Below are 24,494 nucleotides of genomic sequence, written 5' to 3' on the forward strand. Positions count from 1 at the left end.
ATAAATCTCTTTGTTTTCATGATGGCTTTAAATAGAGTTGCCTTGGGACTTGCTATTTTTTTAATGCCATAAGTAGCAGTTTGATGGGTGGCATCTATTTTGGATATCTTGGAGCTGTTGCAAGGCCAATAGAATAATATAAAATCGTACGGTATAGTCCAAAGTCTGCAGAAATATTTGGCAATTTTTGCCTGGGTGGATTTTGGATCAGCCTTTTAGCAGATACGGTGTGTTACTATTGCCCGCACCCCAAAATTTGCATGGAATCTTATTTTTCAGTTGATTCCTTCTCATTCCAAATACCGCGTTCCCTCCATGCTTTCTATTACTGTTCCTGCGTTTGTCAGAAATAACAATCAATATGGTACCGATTCTATTCTGCATGGTCCCACACGTCTCTGTATAAGAGAGAGGGTCAGAGAGATCCTTGTTGGAGCATCTGGTGAAAGCCATGTTGCCCGAGTGGCATGCTTCAGACTGCTGTCAAGAGGTTTCTGGGTGACTAGGTGACCCTTTGCCTTTTCAGTCAGCATTGAATCAATGCTGTTACGTGGTATGGTGCTTCAGGGCTGCATGCTAGAATCTTCTAATGATGATAGCATCTACTTCATTAATGCATCTGTAGTCATTAGCAGACCAGCTGCAATCTAACTAATAATTGCATTTTGTCTATCCAACTTCCCCCTCAGAATAACAATCAATCTGTGCTGTTTTTAATTGTTAGTTTCAGGGGGCATTGGGAATCTTGCAAATATGATCTTGCTGCAGTACTGAGACTCCAGCTGAGCTTAGGATCTGGCCACGTGTGTTGGTGAGACACTTGAGTGACCTATGGAATAAGAGTTGGAGCCTGGATTTTCTGACTTCTGAGCATGGTGTCAGTTGCAGAAGCATCCATCATTTAATGCATTTTTCGTCAGGTTTTAGAACCCAGCCTTAGTTGCCAATGATTGTGGCACCTCTTCCTTTTCAATTTCAAGATTTTCTGCTCAAGTTGTTTTATTTTTAAATTTCATTAATTCCATGAAAAGTTTAAGTGAATAGTCATCCAGCAATTTGCATGAATTAACTCATTTTCAAGTACTAATTAGAAAAAGTGTGAAGAGCACACTAAGTATTGAGGCAAAACATGATTTCAGTTTAAAAAAAGAAAAAACTCGCAACTGCCAGCAGTTCAAAGTTTTATGGCCATTGGAAGGTTTTTGATTTTCTTATCTTGCTCTTTCCATGCTTTGGAAAAACAACAGATGCAGTTCAGTTTATGCTTTTTTGTTCAGGTTGTATTTCTAAATTGAAGTAAACAATTGCATGACCAGAGTAAATAGAACTCCAATCTAAAAGCTATGATCAGAAGAATCATGTAGCAGGTTGCCAAAAATAAATGTGTTTGTTTAAATGGACTGTGAGGTGCTTTTTGTGTGTCTGAGTGTTCTGGAAATTTGATGCATCCTGGTCAGTGTATAGAGGGTTGATGTTTCCTGTTCAGAATAAAGGACCATGTTCTGATACCCTTCTGAATAGTAAGTCAGAAATTACCTCCCATGTGGTTCTCTTGAAGCTAGTGGTGCTATTATTGAGATAAAGGTGGAATAACAAAATTCTCTTCTTTTTTTCCATAGTACTATTTATAAATCTATGAAAATAAAAGGTACGATGTAATTAGTAATTCTTTTGCTCTTGCCTTAACAAAAAATTCATAAGTTTTTTAAGGGGCAGAAGAATCAGTTTTTAGGTACATTGACAGAGGTCAGCTACTCTACAAATTATTGCATAATTAAATTAGAAAAATGGTAATTTTCTATTTCTCTGAAACATGCAATCGTGGCAAACAATTCTACAACTGAATACAGGACATCTTTACTCTAAATTGATCTAGCATGGACCAGGTCATTTAATTGTTATGTGCTGCATTCTTTCTAGCCATGAAATGGTTTAAAAATTAACCTTTGTATAATGCTTAGCAAACTGCATCTGGATTAAATATTTTGAGAAAGTTAAGACCCTTCCTTTTTCTTATTGCTATAGTGAAGTTTAAGACTTCCCTTGAGGAAACTGTTGGCCCAGCCCCCATCTTCACTTCTTTCCCAACATGTCTTTACTGCTCTCCAGTGGAAACATTGGGAAAAATCTTATTCCTACTGAAGTCAGTGGAAATAGACGTTATTTACTTCACTGGGGCAAGGATTTCAGTCTGGAGCAGAGCTTTTTTGGAAGAATTGAGAAATTAAGAAAGCTCAGAGCGACCAGGCCAAACACAAAAGCCATGAAATTTGTCTACAGCAGTGTTTCTACATGCATTTATTTGTGATTTTTGTAAATAAATAAAAAAAAAATAAAAAAAAAATTATCAAGGTGGTGTTTTTTAAATGCTTCCCCCTGCACAAGACTGGAACACAAATCAGATATTTTTAGTTTTCTGCTTTATGTTTAGTGTTTCCATGTAGTTTCTGCTTCAGAGAAGGTCCTATTTTCATTCTGAGACACTCATGAGTTGCCTCATTGCCCTTTGAGCAAAAGTCTGATCCTGCAGCTAGCTCAGTAAGAGTCACAATTCAGACAGTGAGCTTTTAAATTTCTAGGAGCAATGACCTCGGTACAGCTGCTTGAAATCTTTCAGGTAATAAATCTGACTGCTTCAGTTAGCTTCTTTTTGTTCAGAGACGAACTGGGGAGTGTATGTTCAGAGCACTTTCCTTACCGTTGTGTCTGCATAGCCTCAGGAGTAGTAATACATCTGTGTAAATAAGATGCTTACTGACAGTATAAATTATGAAGTGGGTTCTTTTCCTGTATGTTGTTGAGAATACTGTTCTTACGGATGTTTTTCCTCCATTCTGTTTTTTCCCCTCAGCCTTTCATTATCCTAAGCTTAATGTGTCTCAGTTGATGAAATCTTCCTGGGTGAGAACAGGTACGTACAGTCTCTGTGAGTAAGTAAGAGTGCAATTTTTTTTGTTAGCAGGATAACTAGCCTACATAAATATAGATAGCTTAGGGGTGCTGCATTTTTATGAGGCAATAATGTGCCTGAGCTGAATAAATTCTAAAACTGAAGGCCTAGTGACCTGGAATATGCGGGAAATGTAATTCCCGGGTCTAGAATGAACTACTGCAATTCCTTGATAATGCACACAAAGTAGTTTTTGTCTATAAAGCAGCTAATTCTTAGTGAGACAACTTACACTGTCAGGTATAAAGTGTCTACTCTGCATGCTGTCAATATACAACATTGATTTTTAGGTTTTTATTTTATTTTAAGTGAAAATTAAAATTCTATTTGTGTGGCACTTTCTACCAAAACATGTCGGGAATAAAACAGAATGAAAATAGATACATTCCGAGTACATGAAGGAGTTTCATCACATTTCATTGATCTCTTCTGATTCATTCACAGCAGATCCCTCCCACCCAAGTCTTCTGGATGTTTTATTCTATAGCTCGCAGATACAGTTGAGCTGTCACATTTAGATGCTCAAAGGCTGTTGAGGTTGCCTGCACGCTGTAGGTCCTGCCTGCTTCTTTTAAGCAGAAAGCCTGAACGGTGACCAGGCTATGCCTAGCAAACTTGCTGTTAGGGTGCAGATGCCCCACTGTCTTCCCACAACTTTTCCACCTGTAGCTCACCAGTAGTATAGACTTACTCTTTTCTCAGGTATCCCTGTCTCCTCTCACCAGCGACCCAGTTTACTTTCTAAGCAGGAAACAAAGTTGCAACTTAATTTCTGAAGCCCACACAGTTTGGTTTAGAGAAGAAAAATGAAGCATTTCAGATCATGTTCAGTAACGTGAGAGAAGCTACATGTGTGTATCCCACATCCAGTGTCATCCTTCCCTAGAGATTTATGTTGGCTTTTTTGGTCACACCCCCACCCTCTCTTGCTCAGCCTTAGGTTTGCTTTGTCCATTGTTGCTGGAAGTTCCCTTAGATCCTGCAGTAAGAAGAGGGTTCTTCAAGCTCAGAAATCACATCCCTTTGGGTTTTTCTAAACTTCCAGACTGTAAGATTTTGAAAGCCAATTGCAGCACCTTTTTTGCTGTAGAGGAATTTTTTTGTGATCCCAGTTCTTGCAGGCAGCCTGGGACGAGCTCGTAGACTTTGGCTGGGTTAGTCCTTTCAGTCTGTATATTGTATTGTAAGGGTAATGACTCATGACATAGGAAAATGATAGAATTTATGCATGTAAGGATGAGTTTTTAAATATTAGATTACCCAGATATATGTGCATGTATCCCAATAGTCTTAAAACGTTGGGATATGGAGTATTCTCTGTAGCTGTCCCTCTCAGTTGTAGAATATAGTTCATGCTATTAAGCATAATTGATACTGAAATTCAATACACAGGCAAGAACGGTCTTCTGCTTGCTGTATATAATAGCCTTGGGCCACTGTCTATTTATTTTGCTGTTTAATTCTGAGATACTTAGTCTGTGATTGAATTTAGAAGGCAGATGCTGTTGATCTCTGTGAGAAATCATGAAAATGCTTCCTTTTTCTGACATCTGCAATGAAAATTTTTAAATTGAAAAAGTGGTTTTAATATTTTTCTTATAAAAATTAAAACAATTAAAATTATATTAAATTGATTTTTTCTAATTGGATGGCTTTTTATTAAGCACCACACTTAAAAAAATAAACATGAAAACACTTACTGAAAAAGGGACTTTTAAAAAATATAAATCATTTTAGTGGAGAGCCTCAGTAATGAAAATTGAATTATTTTACTGCAGTCAGCGGTAGGTTGGTTTACTATCCTGTAGGGTTGTTTAATTAGGTCATTTGAATGACTATCGTTCCATTCACTCCACTTTTCTTTTACTGGATGCCATCTTATTAGTAAAGGTCCACGCTTTCTTCATGTTTCCTATATGTTGTTCCTCAGGGATTCCTCTCGGCGTTAGCTGCCCCCATGACCTGGAGTACTTGGGGTTGGGAAGTGAGGTGGGCAAGGCTACTAACCAGCTTTTTTGTGCTATGATTGTCATAGCACTTGTTTATCTTATCTAGGGAAGATGCACTTGGAATACACAGCTTTGTTCATGTGCTGCTGGTCTCCTATTTTCTCTCCTTGACTCTGAACCCTTGCCCTGCCCATCTCCACCTCTGTATCACTTCCGAACACAACATTTTGACTGAAAGTAGTTGCAGCAGGCAATTTGGACTGAATTCTCTCTTTTATTTGTTTTTAAACAATTCATTGAATGCTCATAAGTTTATGTTTTTTTTAGAATTGAAACTGTTTCTTCAATATCCTGGGTTTGTCTAGACTGGTTGAGATTCCAAAAATGCCCTCTACCCTAATTTTTTTATTTTTTTAAATTTATTTCTTTTAACCTCTTCCCATCCAATGTCCTCCTTTCCAACGTGTAACCTCCGGCTGAACTGGGCAGTATTCCCATATGAATACAGCTGCTCTTGAATTGTTCGTGAGATGTCACAGGGTGACTCAAAGCTTGTAACTGAAGTTGCAGAAAAGACACTGAAAACATTTACTAATTAATTTGTGTTCTTGGGTTACTTTCTCTGCAATGTAGTTCTCTTGGGTGTCGTCGACCAGCGAATTCAGGAGGAAGTGTTTCAGGCTGAGATGGAGCGGAAACTAGCTCACCTGTTAAACGAGGCTTTGGCCAGAGGGCGGATATGGAGACGAGCCAGTTTTGCAGGCAGCAACATTGTGCAGGTATTAAGAGCTCAAAGTCAGAGGAAGAAATAAAGGGGAATAAATTATTGAATAAGTTAATATTTTCTAGGTTTTGAGTTGAGAAAGATAACTCAAAAGCATGTATCATGTTACAGCTAGTTGATGATGCTTGTGTTTTGCACCTAAAATATGGTTCTTTTGGATACCTTGTTGTCTTTATAACATAACAAATGGAAACAACTGAGTATTTTAAGTGGCTACAGAAAAATTCTGATGACTTCTTAAAAACTATACTGAAAATTATTTTACCAACATCCTATTTTAAAAACTTGCTATCTTGTCTTTCTTACATGAGGTGCCTAGCAAAAGGAGACAGGATGGGCATCTGAGTCAAAAAAATTACTCTGCTGGAAGAGCTACTTCACAGTTCTCTGTGGTGTTTTGGTGGTGCTGTAGAAATATGAAATAGAATTGTGTAGAGCTTGATGCAGCAGTGGAGTAGTATATTCTACCCCTTAACTGTCTATTTGTCACAGTACTCCTGGTCACAGGAATGGCTTTCAAGTAAGAATGACTAATCATGCACACATGGCAGCTTCTGCTATCTGGATTCCAATGCTGCTTTATAGTTTTGTCACAGGTGGAATTATTCACATAATGTCCAGGAAGACTTGGATATTTAATTTTAAGTTTTAAATTCTCACATATGTTCTTTCTAGTCAGTATAATAAACTGAAAGCCAAAATACTTCTTAATGGCTCATCTTCTTAAAAATTACTTTTTCCAGCTAATTCATCAGCAGTTGGTTTACTTCACAGATGCCCTTCTAGTAGTTCAGACCCGTTATCTTTATTTAATTTAATCCTACAGTTTTTGCTACCACTTACATTTCCAGATGTTGGGATTTTCTTACTTTTGTTTTCCCGTCTCAGAAACATCTGTTTCAGTAATAGAGATTTTATTTTGTTTTTCTTTTGTGCAGCTTTGAGTTGCTGTAAATAGATGTCTGTTTCAGATCTTCTATTCCCAACACCTCTTATTGCACTTTGTTCTTGATGCCTCGATCCCCCCTTTGCATATAAATTAAACAAATATTCCTTATGTTGCTAGCAAAAATACTACAGCCTATAAAATGTGTACGTGTAGATTACAGTTTTACTATTTTACATAATAAAGCTCAGGTAATTTATTTTTGCATGCACAAAATTACAAGCAGGTCCTTTCTAGCTAAAGAATAGTATTTTGGAAAGTGAAAATACAGTGTTTTTCTTATGACTTTGTATTACTTACTGGGACATAAGATGAGGTCTGCAGCTTATGTTCCAAACAGCAGTGCTGCTCATTTATGCCACTTAATTAGTGCAGAGAGTCTCCAAACTGCTGTCTTTGGGCAGTGGAGGATTCTCTTAGTTACAGTCAACACATCGTACCATCCCACATAACACAGGGCTTCTCCAGGTGCTTGCAGCCAATGCTGTTAGATAGGGTTAGCACTGTAACAAAGGAGATGCGGAAGAAGGAAGGCTGAAGGAGATACCTTGCTGCTAGGTGTCTATGATAGGTGTCCTGCTTTCCTGCACGAGAATGGTAGGTACCATCAGGTACTATAGCTTCTTGGTAGCTTGCTTTGGCAGGATGTTCAGGTGTGCGGTAGGTGAGACAGCCTTAGAGGCTAGTGTGTGCAGCTGGAGTGATGCACCTGGTAGTGGGCTGCTGAGTGGAGGATGATTTCTTTCAAGGATGCTCCCCTGTCAGTTGAGGATCTGGTCCATAGTCATTTGCAAAAAATCTTTCAGTTTTACTGCCTCTAGTTCTATTCCTCATAGCCAAGTTTATAAGCTGTGTTTGAAGTGCGTTGTATATATGCATCTGTTTGTCTCTTCAGGGAGATCTATTAATGTTCTTTGTGCTTTATATTCAGATTTTCCTATATATATTTGTTGCAGACAAACCAGTGACTGCTAGGATAGTGAAAGTAAGAACAGAAGCTGCCAGTAACACTGAAGGGTTGGATACTTTTATTAGCAGGACATGCATATGTCCATGAAAGACTAGACACACATTTCACTTGTGCTGAGCCCCTATAGGCCTGAGTTTTTCCTGAGGTAAAAGATATTTATAGTGTATTGAAATGTGACATTTCTAAGCTCTGTGGAAAATCAGGACTGTGGGTCAGAAGGTGAAGTAATTACTTGTGAATGTTACTGCAGGCATATTAGTTTCCTTTCACATACTAAGAAAATAGAACTGATACCTTGTGAGGTTTAGATTTCATTTCTAAAGGCAAGTGTTAGGATCTTAGAATGTTAAAAATTACTCTTTAAATCGAGACACTTTAAATAAGAGCTTTGGACTACCTAGGGTGCCCAAATAGCATGCTTTCCCCTCCCGTTTGCCTATCTGTGCTGTTAACAGGTGGCACTCCATGAAAAAAGAAGAAAAAAAGCCTATAACCATTACGTACAAAAAAAAACCCTGAAGCCTCACACCTGACTGTTATACATGAGATAGTTCCATTCATTTTTGTGTAATGCTCATATTAATGTTTCACAGAGCAAGTTATATATGTTTTTAGTATGTATCTGGTGTTGCTGCAAATTTAAGGCACATGTTTAACGTGGTTTGCATTGCAACTGCAGAGGCTAGGCCCTGTGCTATATTTTGTCAATAGTTTACCATAATAACTCAATTCTCATTAATTTTTTGAGGAATTAAATGGCTTAATTGCAATTTAAAAATACACCAGGAGCTAACATAAAAATAATTAATTTTCCTTCATTTCAGTGTGCTTGGTCTTTTGAACCTAATAGAAAGTGAAAAGGTGATTCTACTAAGTGACAAAAAGAACAATGTTCTGATTTAAAGAGCACATTAGGCAACACTGTAGTTGTAATGTGTGTGAGAAAGTAGTGGCTATGAGGTGACATAATGACTGAATTGAGCTTTTCATTAAGGCAGAGGTTCATCCTCTGGGTTTTCTACCAAGAGCTTATGTGTCTCTCCTGAGTATGTAATCTGAGTAAAGGCCCAGTCTTGCTGGGAGTTTTTAGGTTTTTTAAAATAGAGCCTTTGGGGACTGCTGCTGCTTCACCTTTTCCTCAGAGGCATTTTGCCCCTATGATGGCCGCCCAGGGCAGAAACCGGCCCCTCCGTCAGGTTGCCTATAGCCTGTCCTATCTCTGTTTTGGCAAGCCAGTTTCTTGGCTGGCCAAGCCTCTGCAAGCCAGCAGAGGAGATTTCCTTAGTGTTGCCGCAGCACCCTGGTCCTCTCAGTTCACTTACCGGTCTCCCCAGCTCAGTGCGAGGAGGGGCCCCCAAAGCGGGCCCTGTCCAGCCCCAGCCGGAGCACTTCAGGAGGAAGCTGGCTGCCCGCAAGCTGCACCGCCATTTCCCGTCCCGACAGGTTCCTCTGAGAGATTTCTCAGAGCCGGGGCAGGTTACGCACGATGCCTGTTTCACATGTTTTATGTTGCGTTGTCTGCTGAACCATTCAGACCACAGCACAGCTTGACTGAATTGCCCGAACACTAAAATCCTACTTTTAATAAGGCAGAAAGCAGAATATTTTTTGATTATTTCTTTTTCCTAGGGGATGAACGTAGTGAAAACAGGAAAATAATCCTCACACATGCATTTGAGAGATTGTGTGTGTGCATGTTTGCTTGTTTCTAAGTAACGCTCATGCCTTCGAAACCCTGAACCAGTTCACCCAGGGATTCCTTACTCCTGACGGGGCTGCTGACTCGGACATCCCACTGGCTGACTGACACTCCGCAAACGCCTTGAGAGCTTGCCCACCACCTGCACTTCCCCGCTTTAAATTATGAACTAGATTTGGTTACCAAGGCAACTCTGTTCACTGACCTACGATATTCTCTTGAAAACACTTTTTAAATTAGATTTACTGACACATGAACACAGTTAAGCCTTTACTCTGTGGAAGTTAAATGTGCATCTAGTATCAACAAAGATGGTATCGTTTATGTACACAGAAGTTGAATTAGTCTTTTCTTCTTTTTGCCTTTTTTTTTTCCATTTTCTACCTCCTATGTATTGGAATTCTTGTATCTCCTCCTCCCTATGTCATCCCTCACTGCCAAAGCATAAATGTAAAATGCTTAAATGCTTTCTTACACATGGGCTCCATTGCTGGATGCCTGGAAAGTACCATTTCTGCCTCTGCTTGCATTCTTAGCACTCTCAAGGATAGAGACACCTCTGTAAAACATGAGACAAAACCAGTCTGAAGCTGCACGGAGAGTATAATTTGGAGCAAAATGGCACAAAACTTAGTATACAGAAACTGTGTAAAAAATGGGCACAGTGCCTGTGTACCTTAATTTTATAAACAGACTTAAAAACAGGTCAGATCCAGTGTGCCATTTTCTGTGTTGCAGCAAACTCAGAGGTTAGTTTAAAATAAAGAAAAGTTTTTTAGTGAATCACTGTGGCAGAGATGAAAACTGAAGTACAGATACAGTCACAATTGCGGAGTTTACGTACAAGTCTAGTTGCGTCTCATGGTCACCTCAGGAATACCCTGCTCAGCCATCAGCTTTCCCAGCATAGAAATCCATAACCATCTCCCCCTGGATCTGAAATTTCGTCTGCAGCTTCCCTCAGTATGGTGTGAGCACTCATAAAATACCATGTAATCAGAAAGAATTATTTCAGATAAAACTGGTGTTCATCAACACCAGCCTGCACCTCCACCCTCCACTGAATTTTGTCGTGCTCGTTCCCAGGTTCTCTATACTGTGCCAAAACAGCTCCAGCTACTTCTTCCTATCTCCCCTCTGACCCATCTCTTCTCACCCGTCCCTGTTCCTCAGCACAGGGAGCCATACACTGTTGTTTTTAATTCTGTGTTAAAATTGTATTGTGTTTCAGTTGTGGCAACTTGCACTGGAATCTGTCCCCTTCCCCTCCACCCCTTCTAAAGGCAGCTGTGGAGACGTTCCTTTTTTAACCCATTCAGTTTCTGGCTGTCACCCTGTGTGTAGAACACACATATAGTACTTTTTGGGTACTCCAGAACACCATAAAATATATGATGATTCAATTTAAGAATCTTCTAAATTTCTCTGATTCTGTAGCTTTGCTACACACAGGGAGGTTTTATAAAATTAAACGAAGAACCCATTGACTTTCAGCCCTGTGTGGCCTTTCAATTCCCTCGCTTTCCATATGAGTTATGTGCTACTTAGGAAGGGTTCGTCCGTGCTGAAAGCAGATACCAGTCCATACACCCTGTTGCTCTGTGCACTGAGGCCAGGCTGTGGTGAAGGCAGCCCAGCTGAAGCAGAAGTACAAAGCTGTGGACATCTGTTAACTAATGATATATCTGGGTTCTGTGAAACCAGATTCAGCCCTACAGCTGCTGAATATGTGTGTTGAAACCTTATTTATTGATACTCCCTTGTTACCTTCAGTCAGGGATTGGTTGCCCCTTAGCTGGTAGAAGAGTGAACAGCATTCAGCATGAGAAGCAGCACTGGCTAATGGGTCCTGTTAGCAGGTCTTGCTGTGTTTCAGAAATTTGCACGTTTTTCTGCTCTATTTGTAGGTGTTCTGTTTCTTATATCAAATGTGACTGACATTGAACTTCATTCTTTGCTTTCAGTTGATTTGGCCTAGAAGACTTTCATGACAATTGTGCTTTCTCTTTTTTTCCTTTCTTTTTTTTTTTAATTATTATATACCTTGCTGTTACCACTCCTGGGAAATGCTTTTTTAGGACATATTGAGTTGATGTCCGCAAAGACCAGAACATCATCCCTGTTGAGCTAGAACATTGCACTGCTTTTCTTCAGTATGATTGTTTTGTTGGAAACTAGGAAAGAAAAAAATATGAAGTTTTGCTTTTGTAAGCCTCAGACATGCAAACGTTTGTGTGTTTGCTTTGCTTTAAGCCTATGGGCAGTGTTTGAGATTCTAATTTATTAAATACGTACTTCATAGTAAAGGATAATTCTGAAGGAAACTAAATATATTGCTCTATTTGTGCCAATTCCTTCCAGAGCTCTTCAAACTCTGTTTTACATGATAGAATACCTCCTACTATTTGTTTGGCCTAATTCTAGGTTGAGCTCACCATTACATGTAAACGGTTAAACAGAGGGGAGTTATTATATATAAGATTTAATTTTACAGGAATTCAGAATTGTTTTGTGAGTCTCATGTGCAATGTAGATGTTTGGTGGTTAGAGACTATCTACAGGGCTTCCTCATAGCATGCATTCTTTTGATTATTAATGTCTTTAGAAGTAGGTAAGAAGAATTGCTTCCCACAGTGTCAAATACATTCCTTCCTGAAGAAAGGTGGATGCCGGGGGGAGCTGTTTGGAGGATGAAGGTGACTGTGCGGGTGCTTTCACTGAGGAAGAGCAAATAATTCTATTTGAAGCTAACAGAATATTTGCCTGTGTAGCTGCTTAACATTTGGAAAAACTGGAACAGAGAGGTGTGTGTTATGAATAACAAAGCAAAGTCAAAGTAGGTATTTAGAGAAGGAAAAGTGCAATCACGCTAATCTCTTCAGTAGCTCCTACTAACTGACAAATGCTAAAGGCAGCAGAGGCCTCCAGGGTGGCATGGTGTTGGCATCTTTAGAGTGAAAGCAGTTCTCATACTTCAATACTGGATCTGTATGTTGTCATGAAACAAATGGGAAAAAAAAAAAGGGAAACTTAAGGTTTGCCATAAAAATGTATTATACAAGGGATCGCTTCCCTGGAAATTTTCCTTTCAGTTACAAAATAGATATTTCTGTTAATTTCTCGGGGTCCTGGAGCACTTGAGTAGTGCTTTTGTAATTAGACACCGATATATTATTCCAGCAATGTTGTCTTCCCCTGGAAGACTTCCTCTCAGAATCTTTTGTGTAAGTATTAGGTGAAAATATCCTGAATTTTAGTTTGGAAGCAAATTATTATTACTGAATATTAGCTCTGTGTATCTACACTTGTCCATCGTTGACTTAAGCTCTTTTCAGATGAGAGAACTAGCCTGTGTGTATGTTGCCTTTGCTGCATGCTGTATTTTGGAGCACGACACACAGCACATCTTCCCATCAGAGTTCTCTGGATATTGACAATTTCCGAACTGTACCAGTTCACAGCAGTTACATGGTTAGTAGAATATCATATTCTTTGATGTCACAGATAGAGGAATTTTCTTTAACAGCAATTATGTTTCTACATGATAGTACAAGGTGGAATCTTTTTTATGCACTAGGGGTTGCACACAGTGACAATTAAGACAGATACTGATGCCGTCTCGGCAAAGCTGTTCCAAATATTTTTTTGTTTTAGGTAAGTGTCCTTAAGGTCCAGGCCCTGTGAAGGGAAGGGGGAGAGAGGGTAAGGACTGAAAGACCGAATGTATGGAAGCCCCAAATAAATACAACTTAAAATGTAAAAGCTTTCCAATTTCTTCTCAGATTGTGAACGTGTCACGGTTAGTTGGTGTTGATAACCCTGTGGAGCTGATCTATTTTGTGGAGGACCAAGATGGAGAGAGACTCAGTGCTCTGAAGTGCTCAGACCTGATGAACAGAGTTGATATCCAGCGGGCTGCAATCATCCTTGGATACCGCATTGAAGGCACCGTTGCACAGCGTAAGACCTATGAAATCCACACTGATGCCAGCAAAGAGAAGCAGGAAGGGTGACATTAGCTTTGGAGATTATGGCACTGCACAGTGCCCACTGTTGCAGTGTTTTGTTCTTGGGATGCTGCAATTTTGACACTCCTGAGGACATAAATTTTAGCAGTCTTGCAGTGAGCTATGTGGTGTTACTTTGCTTCTTGAAGACTGCTGAGCTTGGAATTGCAACAGGGTCCTTAAGTGTAAGCCTCACTGCATTCACTTTAGTGCTTGTGCTAGAAGAGTACTGTGCTAGCTAGATACCTTCTTGCCATTTTCATCTCTTTCTGCTAGTCCAATATTTCTGTACAGCTTGTCTTGCCCAGGAGTTTGCACAAAACTGACGACTCTGGGATGGGAGGGCATCAGAGTGAAATGGGTGTTCCCTTTAGCTGAGTAATGTCAGTGAAGTTTAACACAAGTCACTATTTTTTGTTTGTCTGAATTATCATTTCTGTGAGTGAAAGGTGTAGGCTAATGCTAGCTGGCGCATTTTGGGGGGTATAAGCAAAAAGAAACAGTTTATTTTCTTCATTGAATATGATTGACCTTATTTTTATGTGTTTGTCCATCAGTAATCTATAAGTAATGTAATCTTTTAATAAAGATAATATAAAACTAATGTGATCTTTTACTAGGTACACATCAGAATAAAAATGACAGGTCATACAAAGTCATATAATGACTTTATTCAGGAAGCTTGGTATATAAATTTGCAGTAAGGAACAAGATAGAAGACCTACTCAAAATTCCATGTTATGATTAGGAAAGAAACTTGAAAATATTTTAAAACAGTAACAGACATATATGATGTACAAAATACCTCACTGATATGAACGCTTAATTACCTTTTCTGTTTTCTGTGCAATATGGAGGCATGAGTTACATTGTACCACAGGGTATTTTGCCAATAGAACTAGCATGTGTCTGATTTTTAAAATTCTCTGCAGAAAGAAAAGAAAGAAAATAGTAATAATGGCACCATCTGGATGTGTTTCTAAATTTTGTCCCTCATTAAAACAATAGTTTAAAGATGGGTCAGTAGCTCATATACATCTGCTTAATATCTGTTCGTGGACTGTAACATTGGTTAGACAGAAATGCAAAGAATGCAAAGTTGCAAGAATAAATTCCCTTTATAAAAAAAGGTGAGTGTTGAACAAATCTCATGAAGTGTTTATAGCTTATTCTGCATGTTGAAACTTTGACATGGCATTAGAAAGCTCTTTTAAGAGGCATAGAGTCGTAGAACTTTTTTTTAAATGTTTCTTCTTATTGGAAGAAACTAGACAAAAAGGTTATTTTTATAACAGAAAATATAATGTCATAAATGAGCTGTCAGATGTATAAAATACAAGAGTTATATTTTCCTTTAATCTCTAGGTTCATCATTAGAATGGCTATTAATAAAAATTATATATAAAAATAAGATCACATAGAGATACAGTTTTTAACATGAAAACATCACTTTAAGAAAGTGCATCAGTTTGACTAGAAATGTATTACTGCTGTGGTTTTTAGTCCCATATATGACCACTATGCAAAATACAGCAAATGAAAGTTTTGTTGATTCTTCCAGTTCACTGTTTACATGCATGACTAGTGTGATTACACTTTCCAGTAGTTTTTTCTTCTGTTTAGGGCTAAAGTATCTCACACGCTGACGATGAAATAGAGAAAGGAAAAAAAAGTAATAAAAAATGTGTAACTACACACCTTGGGCAGGAGGGTCTTACTGATTTCAAATTGACTGTGATTATTGATGGGGAAGGTAACAAATTATATAACGTATAACTAAAGAGAAGCAGTAGCTGATAATACTGCTTAAAGCAGGATACAGGCAATAAGGTTGGAAAGTCCTTCTCACCTTTGTTAGTGGTAAGTCATTTTTCTGGACCCATTTCACTATGTCAGCTCAGTTTTGGGTTACAGAATGATGTGGCAGAAGTGTATTTTCATAAGTAATTTAAGCACAGGTCTTCAGAAGGTAGGCCAGGACAATCGATCACCTGCCCCATGCTTCCTGAGCATGACATACATTAACTTACAAGTGGTATGACATTTCCTGTGATGTGCGGCTGGTTTCTGATAAATTCTCTAACTACCATTTACAAGAACATAAAAATACATAACCTTGAAGTGTCCTCATTTAAAAATATATAACCACATAAAATTGCTGTCTTCCTTTTAACTTCACAGCTGTGGAGAAGCTGAAGGAGTCCACCTCAGAGTCACAGAATAGCAACCTATGGATTATTGTTGGTGTGGCAGTCCCAGTTGCAGTGGTGCTCCTGATCGTTATTATTTTATACTGGAAACTTTGTCGAACAGACAAACTGGAGTTTCAGCCAGACACAATGAGCAACATTCAGCAGCGACAGAAGGTAAAAGGGGAAGCTGTGCTGAGAGGAGCTTGAGTATTCTGAGCATAAATGAATGTGAGAGTCTAGGGAACACCTAGCATCCTTAAATAGCATGGGGAAACACAGTTTCAGAGCATTCCAGTTTAAAAAAGGAAAAAAAGTCAAATGATAGTTGAAGTCAAGAATCCCATAGTGGTTTACTTATTCTTCTAGGTATGTGATACTGCATTAGACAGACACATCCTTCTGAAATGTGGGCGCTGAGGCTGAAAGGAACCTTTCTTTATCACTTCATTTCAAGGCTTTGGCTAGGACTGAACAAGAGGAAATATACCAAGTGTTTAATCACTGACCTTGTTTTCTGCAGAGGGCTGAATTTTTCTTTGGAGAGCTTCTGCTAAACTAATTTGACAGCTAAACCACACCATCCGTTATACCTCATGCTGGAACTAGAATTTGCTAGAGCCTATCCTTGCTGCTCCGTGTTCTGCCGGGGCTCTTGTGTCGCTGTTGTGAGAGCCTGTTGCAGGACTGGAACTTTAATTAGTGGATCTGCATGAGACTGCATGGGTGAGCATGTTGGCCAGAGTATTGGAGGACTGGGTTAGGATGGTGAGAAATTCAGTAGTCTGTCTTTTTCCTGCCCAAGACTGTAAATTAGAAAATATGTGGTCCAGGATTTTCACAAAGCATGTATTCAGTAAAAAGAGTGGAAAAGTGACTAAAGGGTTACAAATCCTACTTTTCCTTTTTACAGCTGAAGAGAACCGGTCTGTGTGTCAGAGATGCTTATTACTGACTATACCTTCAGAGGCATTATTAAAGGCAAAATAATCTGCCTGTGCTAATCCTCTGGTACTGTAGTCATGTTCTTGTACTGTCACCTCATGTTCAGTCATACAGTTTTCCCTGTAACAAGTCTTGTCTGTACGCTATGCTCTCTTTCAAGATAATTAATGATGTGAAAGATGAGAGAAGTAGAAAGCAGTTGCACTTCCAAAGCAGTCAGAACAAATCAATAGTAACTTCCATTTGTCTTGCCACTGCAGATTGAGTGTCAGAATCGAGGTCGGCAACAAGTGGTACCCTTTGATGAACTTCACCTCCTGGTACCTTGTTTCACCTGTGCTGTGGTAATATGTAACACAGATTTTGATTGAAGAAGTTCCCCGCAGTAGTTTCAGCTAATTTGAGAAGGGTCGTACAAAAAAGGCAAGAGGGGATCATTACCCTTGGTACACTATTTCATCACATACATTTTCAGTACCACTCTGCTGTCGCAAACTTTTTGTAAGAAAGCAGTTGGGTTGGGTTGACTGTAAGGCGAGAAACATCTTTTATAGTTTTACTTTCTTTTGGGAAAATGGCTCTGTTGTTTTTTTCCAGTGCTTCCACGGTATTCTTCATTTTAATCATTCATGAGTCAGAAGCCTTCAACTTGTTTGTATGCAAGTCTCATTTCAGTTTGCCTAGGGATCCTGTCGCTTTGCTTTCTTTAGGGAAGTCACTGTAAGCAAACTAGAAAGAACCAGTAAGGACATCTAGTCCAATCCTTGTGCCAGTGGATGGCTCATATGTTAATACTAAATGAGGTAAAGCAATAAAAAGTGTCTTAAATTTTTATCACTTAGCACATTAAACAACTGGCAGAATGTACTTTGAAAACCATTTTCCTCCTTTGCCCAAGATCCAGAACAAAAGTAGTACTCTAGCTTCCTTAGTATCAGGCTGTCGTTGGGCTTTCTTCAGGTCTTCAGACAGTGGGTTGGAATTCCAGATCAGAATAGGGCATATTTAACAAGCACTGAAGACCCCCAGACAGTAACAACCGCGTACAGATGATTAGCAACATTTGGTCTGGTCCTGCCCTTTAAAACTGTTTGTGTTTTTTATACTTTTTATTACCCTAAATGCAAAGAAATGATCAAAGGAGTGAAATCATGTGGTCGGAGATTTAGGTCTGTAAATAAACTAAATTTAGAAATGGACTCAGGCTCCCCCTTCCTCACCCCACCCACAATTATTTCCATTCCCTCTTTATAGAGCTTGACTTTGGTACCAAGGGAAAGTGGAGGCCTGCACTGCATCTCTAAATGGAAGGATATTTAGGTTAAAGATCTGGGTTTGTCTCTTGGAATCAATATTTCATTGGTAAAAGCCATAAAGATGCATTTATAGTGCTAGCTCTTCTCACTTCCATTAATCTTTAAAAAAATTTACTTTTAATGTAAATATAGAAATGGAATGTATAAATATCAAAGTATTTCATTAACATATGCATGGCATATCCATACTGGAAATAGAAGACAATTCTTTTCAACCATGTAATAAGTCTACAATGTGTTTTGCACTTGAAAATGTGTGTTGGTTGGAAGATAAGAAACTGAGACACCCTTTTCTTGTTCAGATGAAACAGGATATCATACTGCACTGGTGGATCTCCAGAGGTATCACCAGTCTTTTTTTCAGTGTGTTTAATTAGCCATTTTAACATAGCAGATCAGTGGGCAACACAATAATGTTAGAATTCACAGTAGCAGCTGATAGCAAATTATGTCACCTGTGACTTAAAAGCCTGGAACAAGGTTGGGAGTGGGGCGAGGGGAAAGCCTGTTTGCTTCACACTGCTGAGGAAAGACTTTGCCACTAAAAGGCTGGTTCCTTGAAACATCAAGAGAGAGAACTTCTGTAACGTACAGTAATGCAAATCACATAAGTAAGACATAAGTTTTGCAGGAACTTTTTATTCTCAGTTTAGAGTCTCTTTTACAAATTTGCATTCTTCTCTTCAGAGAGGTGCTTTAAAGACGTTACAAATTTTCCTGGATTCTATTGCCCCGTGTGTCATTCTAGTACCATCTTTTCTTTCTTCCTTCCTTTCACTTAATCACTTAATTCTGGTTTTAAACTCCTGCTTTTTCCTGAAATATTTTGATATGCACTCAGACAATATAATTATTTAATTTTAATCTTCTGTATGTAAAGTTTTACTTTTACAGAGTAGGTATGGTTTCTTTGTTCCTATGACCACCATTAAAAATAAGTCATAAGCTGCATGCCCTCACAGTCTATCTTCTCGTGAAGCAGACCAGTACTATTATCTATTGATAATAAGACCCTACATGCCTTTTGGGTGTGCCCTGAGGGTCTGGCTGCCCGGGTACACCTCAGTGAGGTAAAGATCACCAGAGAGTTGAGTTACGCAACAATTCAGTCATACTGGCCAGCATATCATGCCAGCACAGCTAACCTGCTTTGGTCCCTTATCTGCTCTGTGGACACCCCTTTAGAATATTTGGGTCACAGTCCCTCACTTGTGACTGTCAATAACAGCATATTTCCCACGTCAGCAGGCATAGTTGTGTTGAAAAATATTCCGATCCTGCAGTGACAAACCCACAGAAGTAGCCAAGATTGCATCTATGTTTATGTGCCATAGCAGCCCTGAAGCTAGGCTTGAGTCTAGATTTACTGCTTGTCCCCACCCTCAAGGCCAGGTCACTCTCAAAGATAATGTAGATAATAGCAAAGATAATGTTTCTTCTAAGGTGGTGACATGGGCAGGGTAGACTGTATTCAGCAAAGGCCTGTTCTGCAGGTTGGGTGTACCACGCCACTCTACCAGGTTCTGTTCTCTCCATCTGGCCTTCTAGTTTCATCACAGGATCAGTGTCTTGCAGACAGGATGGTGTAAGAGTCCTTCTTAAAAAGGCTCATAATGTTATCTTCTGCAAAGGACATACAGAGAGCTGAACTCAAACAATACTAAGGGATGTTTTACTTCTGGATAGTCTCAGAAGTCTGCTACTTAAGTAAATATAAATATAAATATAAATATAAATACATAGGAAAGAAAACTTTTGTTTGATGCTAGCAAAACCAGGTTCAAAGATAAAGTAATTTTAAAAAAAAATGGACCTTGAAGAGACTCTGATTAGTTAATCCATCCCTCTGCCTCAAAGCAGGATTCACAATACCTGAAAAATATTAGGTTACCTTTTTCATTCCGGAGATTAGATGGGAAAACATGCTTGGGTCAAAGTTATTTGGACTCTTTTTAAACTGGAAACTAAGGAAGCAGGTCAGAGCAGTGAAATTCTATGCGAGATTATTGGTCTGTGCAAGGATAATTCTTTTCAAGAGATGGAACTAAGATATTTAAAGGGCACATCAAGTATTTATGACTTGTTCTGTAAGCTGTAGCATCCTACTGGAAATTCACCTTGATGTGATTTGGGTTGTTGCACTGGATAAAGATGTCTCTGCCTTTGGAAGTAAAAAGATGTGTAAGTGGCATTTTTAAATTACTGGATTGTCTCTCTTGCCATTGCCTATATCCACTACAACACTGTCCCAGCTTGAGCTTTTTTTCTTGCAAAGAAGCTGTGCCTTTTGTGGGCAATTGAATTTTTGCCATGGGTTATTTTTCTTCTTCATGAAAAAATGGATAAATGTCTTCAATGCCCAAACCATCATTCTGCTCTGTACTAGACTACTGACGTTTTTGTGTGAAAACACTGTCAACCCCTTTCCTCTTCACCAGAGAGCAAAAAACCCATTCACATATTATCTGTAATGCGAACAGAGTTGGCAGTATTATTTCTCTATGGACATCCAAAAATTAAAATGGAACCTGGTTCACTAGGGATTTCACTTTCCCTGCTGTGTACAAGCATTTGGAGGAAGAAAGTCAAATCCTTTGCTAGGACTTTCCAGAGTTAGTTTCAGCTCTAGACAGTTATTCATGGAAAGGCTCCCTGACCTAACGACAAGAACCTCACACCGGTGGACAAGCTCATTGACGGTTTACTTAGAAGGTCTTGGATGGTCTCCTGTAAATGCTGGGTGTGCTGAAGTCATTGCCTTTGCAGTGCTAACTTGGACTGAGTTGCTTACTCAGCTCCTAGTTTTTCCAAGGCCACATCCTAAAACCCTAGGGTGAAAAAGCCTAATTCTCCAGCCAGCAGTCGCTCCTCTCTGGGGCCCTTTGCATGACACTATGGTTCTTAAAGGCTGAACACATCTCTCCAGCTCAGTGCTCCTCCTGCGTGTTCACGTGTGGGATGGCTCAGTCCCCACGAAAGCCTAGGACAAAGCATACAGTAACCCACCTTCTCCTTGAGTGGTAGCACAGGTAGTGTCAGAGCTGGCGGGCTGACAACTTGCATCGTGTGCCAGCAAGCCTCAGCTAATGTGTAATCACCTGGGGACTGTTACCAGCCCTTGCATGTCTACTCTAATCTGTGCTGCTTCTGACAGCCAGACAGACCTCTGTGTGTTGCTCACAGTTACAGGTAATGAGTCATGCGTTCTGCAGGATGTCTGAGAGGCTTGTGTGGATTTTTATTCCCCCCCCCCAAGCAGGGACATCTGATACCCAAATCTCATGTGTCAGGTGTAACTTTACACTTCTGAATTGAGAGTTTTGCTTATTATTGTGTATTCAGTAGACTAACTCTTGGATGTTCCCAGGATCAAAGAGGCCGGCCCTGCTGGAGGCTAAATACTAGGCTTCTGCTCCTGGTATAAAGAATTCTTGTGATGTTTTGACATCCTGTAATCCTTTTGTTCATCTCTATAATGTAGAGGCAACAGCTCTGCATTGCAGAATAATTCCAGTCAAAAGAGACTCATGTTAAGAAAGGCAGCTGACACCAATCTTATATAAACTACTTGAAAACTGACATGAGTTTCTGCAAGAGATTCATGTCTGTGCCTACTGTTTGCATAAAAAATATCATTCATTTCTAATAGCAACCTTAACTAACTATCCAAAATGTCTTTTTGGAATTGGCATACAGGTTCTGCTGCTTCAGAGTCAATAGCTGGATTCTAACAAGGAACACAGTATTCAACATCTTAATTACTTCTCAACAGTATGTTTCTCTGATGGCAGTTCCTCTGCAAGAGGTCTTTTGTGGGAACTCTTCTTCTGTAGTGAGGATTAACAATTCACAAATTGTAGAGATAAAATGCCACGCTTAGATATACTGCTTATACCGATAGATATAAGAAGTAAAATGTCTCCATCTGCTTTTTTACAAACATTTGAGTAGCTGTCTTGAAGTCAGACCAAAAGGCCGGCTAGCCCAGGTGCCAAAAGCAAGAACCTATAGAAGGGGAGAACAGGGCAAGTACATGTGATGCTTTGCCTTGAGTAACTCTTCAGCCTCCAGTTATTTGTGGCTAAGGGACTTTCTCTAGAAGTGGTGATATTTAGCAACCCTCAACAGATTTCTCTTCCATGAACTTGTCCGGTCCTTCTCAACCCATCTGAGCTGCTGACAGGGATTTCCACAGCATGTTATATGAAGAACCACATCATCTTGTTTCATCTTGCTCTTATCCTGCCACCTCCTTGTTTTCTGTGATGCCCACTAGTCCTTGTATGGGAGGGAACAGTGAACAGCTGAGTCCTAGGCACTTGCTCCTTGCCGGTCCTGGCTTTACAGATCTCTGTCATATTCCCATCTCCATCATCTCTTTTTCCAGACAGAGGAGTCCCAGTTTTATTATCCATTCTTTTGAACTGTCCTTTGAACCAACTGCTAGCCTCTGAAAAGGCTAGAATATTTTCTAATTCTTTTCCATCCTTTTTGAGAGGGGGAGACTAGAACTGCATATGCTATTCAAAATGTAGGTGACCCATAGATTTATAGAGTGACATTTATATAGTGGCTACTTTTGAAAAGGAGTTAAACAAAAAGAAAAAGAATCCATTTTCAAAATATGGATAAACTTTATACTATCCTAAACATAATAGACCACTGAGACTAGATTAATACTGGGGAAAAAATTCTGTCTTTCCTAACAAAAAATGATAAAGAGTTTACTGTAGAATTTAGCTATTTTGGGAATGAGGAAATGGGCCAATATCAAATCATTGTTGCCTAAGGTTTTAATGTTGCTACTCACTTGTAGCTTCATTTCACCAAGCAGATTATTTCTGCAGTATATATGAATGCACTTTCTTTCTGTGTGCGTTAAACCCTTTTTAGATATATAAATGTGTTTGAGTCACTGAGCCCAACAAAATACCAGCACAAAAATAAATGAAAATTGCTGACCTGTGCTCTACCTTAAAAGACTGTTAGCACTTTTCTCATCATTTGCAGAGAGGAAGTGTTTCTGGACTGTGTTGTGTATGTGCCCTGTCCAGACGGTGAGAGCCATGTTATGAATGTATTCTTTTGCTTCACAAGTTGAGAAAAGTTTCCTTAATTTATAATTTTTTGACGTGTTGTGCTACCTCTCTTAGAGGTTGCAGTTGATGTTGGTGTTGTGTACGTGGCCTTGGAGGAGTAATTGGTTGACATAATTTATGGACAAAAGACTGGTGGAACTGAGACACAGCAGTGACCTGTCTATCTGATAAACTTGGTGATCTTTTTCTAACTTACTCTGACACTGTCATCCAACCAGTGTGCAAAGGAGCCTCACCAAACCATGATTAAGATAGTATCCACACTGCAGCATTTCTGTCTGAGAAGGAAGGCTAAAACTATGTGTGATTCAGACACAAAGTTCTGCCTGTTACAGCAGTTTTCCCAGCAGCCTGTGGGCATAGATGTACTCAGAGTTATGGGCTTTCGAATGATCCCTCTTGTATTTTGTGAAATTTACTGAGCTGTCATGGTAATATTAGTGTGGCAGGAAGAAATGCACAAAGGAGAAGAGGAGGGATGATGAAAATCCACGAGAAGAATCTGTCTTAAGAAAATATTTCAGAACAGGTGTCTTGAGAATTTCAGGCTTTATAAAGTTTTGTAAGTTTGGGGGTTTCTTTGTTTTTAATCCTACTCCAGGAGCAAAAATCCTGAGGTGGTGTTTTTTGTGGGATTCCTGCTTTACTTACTTTTTGTATGGTGGTGAGCAGTAAACCACAGTTCTGACTTTTCAGAGGAGGGAAGGAGGACCAGAGGCTGTAGACTAGCTTGTTCTGGTTTTCCGTGCCAGCACTTGCTATACTGTGCACAACTTCTCCCCAGCTTGATGGTAGAAACCCATGCTTATAGTTATAAGCATGTTTCTTCTCCATAAGGACATGTTTGCTCAACTGCTTTACCTATTCCCAGTAACAGTGATAGTTCACAGAAGTGCTGTTGTGATAAACAAATGTGAGACGTAGTTTGTATGAAGAAGTGCTTGGTCCAAGATGAGAAAATGGGCATCATTTTGTACATACACACTCTTTTTTGGTGCTCAGATCTCAAAATCCTGCTTCTTTTTGAGATGGGGCTTGTCATAGAGGGTACAGGCTGTAACACAGCTGTAATGGGAGGGTGATGGCATCCCACCTAAGAGGCAATATAGTGAACTGCCATTGCACCTACACTTTTTTTTACATACATACACAATTATCAAGTGAAGGCATTTAAATCAAATTAGAGACCTCTTTTGGTTTGGTGCTTAAAAACATGTCCTAAACCAGCAGCAGTGAAGGATCCCTCTACACATTTCTCAGTGATACTTAGTGGTTTTTTTAAAGTAGGCCGGGAAAGAGTTTGTGCTGATGGCACAAGTTGATTGCATCGTATCCTATTTCATAGGGAAATTGTGTCAATGGCACAAAAAGACCTTGAGAAATACAAGTGGGTCTTTTTTCAGTATTTTGAGGGAGGCTATGGAGGTGGAACTCTACTTCTATGTGATCTTCTAATACGCTTTTTTCATCAACAGAGGTTTCTTGTGTCTTAACTCAGATATGCATTATTGTTATTGAATCGCATTTATAATTTGTATGCATACTTTACAGGCAGTCCCTGGCTATGATCCCGAAGTGTTTTATGTTGAAGGAGAGCAATGTAAACAAAAAACAGAGGGTATACTTATGTGCATAAGGGG

The 24,494-nt window shown here is 39.3% G+C and overlaps 1 protein-coding gene across 5 annotated transcripts in view; it reads left to right on the forward strand.

The window, feature by feature from the left end:
* Positions 1 to 24,494, forward strand: part of KIAA1549 (KIAA1549 ortholog) — a 149,862-nt gene that overhangs the window by 90,562 nt on the left and 34,806 nt on the right. For all 5 annotated transcript variants that reach the window (XM_072871846.1, XM_072871866.1, XM_072871856.1 and 2 more), the window contains exons 7-10: positions 2,852 to 2,911; positions 5,533 to 5,678; positions 13,081 to 13,258; positions 15,487 to 15,671. In XM_072871846.1, the coding sequence (XP_072727947.1) occupies positions 2,852 to 2,911; positions 5,533 to 5,678; positions 13,081 to 13,258; positions 15,487 to 15,671 (569 nt within the window). The remainder of the gene's footprint in view (positions 1 to 2,851; positions 2,912 to 5,532; positions 5,679 to 13,080; positions 13,259 to 15,486; positions 15,672 to 24,494) is intronic.

The sequence above is a fragment of the Ciconia boyciana genome, chromosome 1 (assembly GCF_034638445.1).
Source record: "Ciconia boyciana chromosome 1, ASM3463844v1, whole genome shotgun sequence".
NCBI lineage: Eukaryota > Metazoa > Chordata > Aves > Ciconiiformes > Ciconiidae > Ciconia > Ciconia boyciana.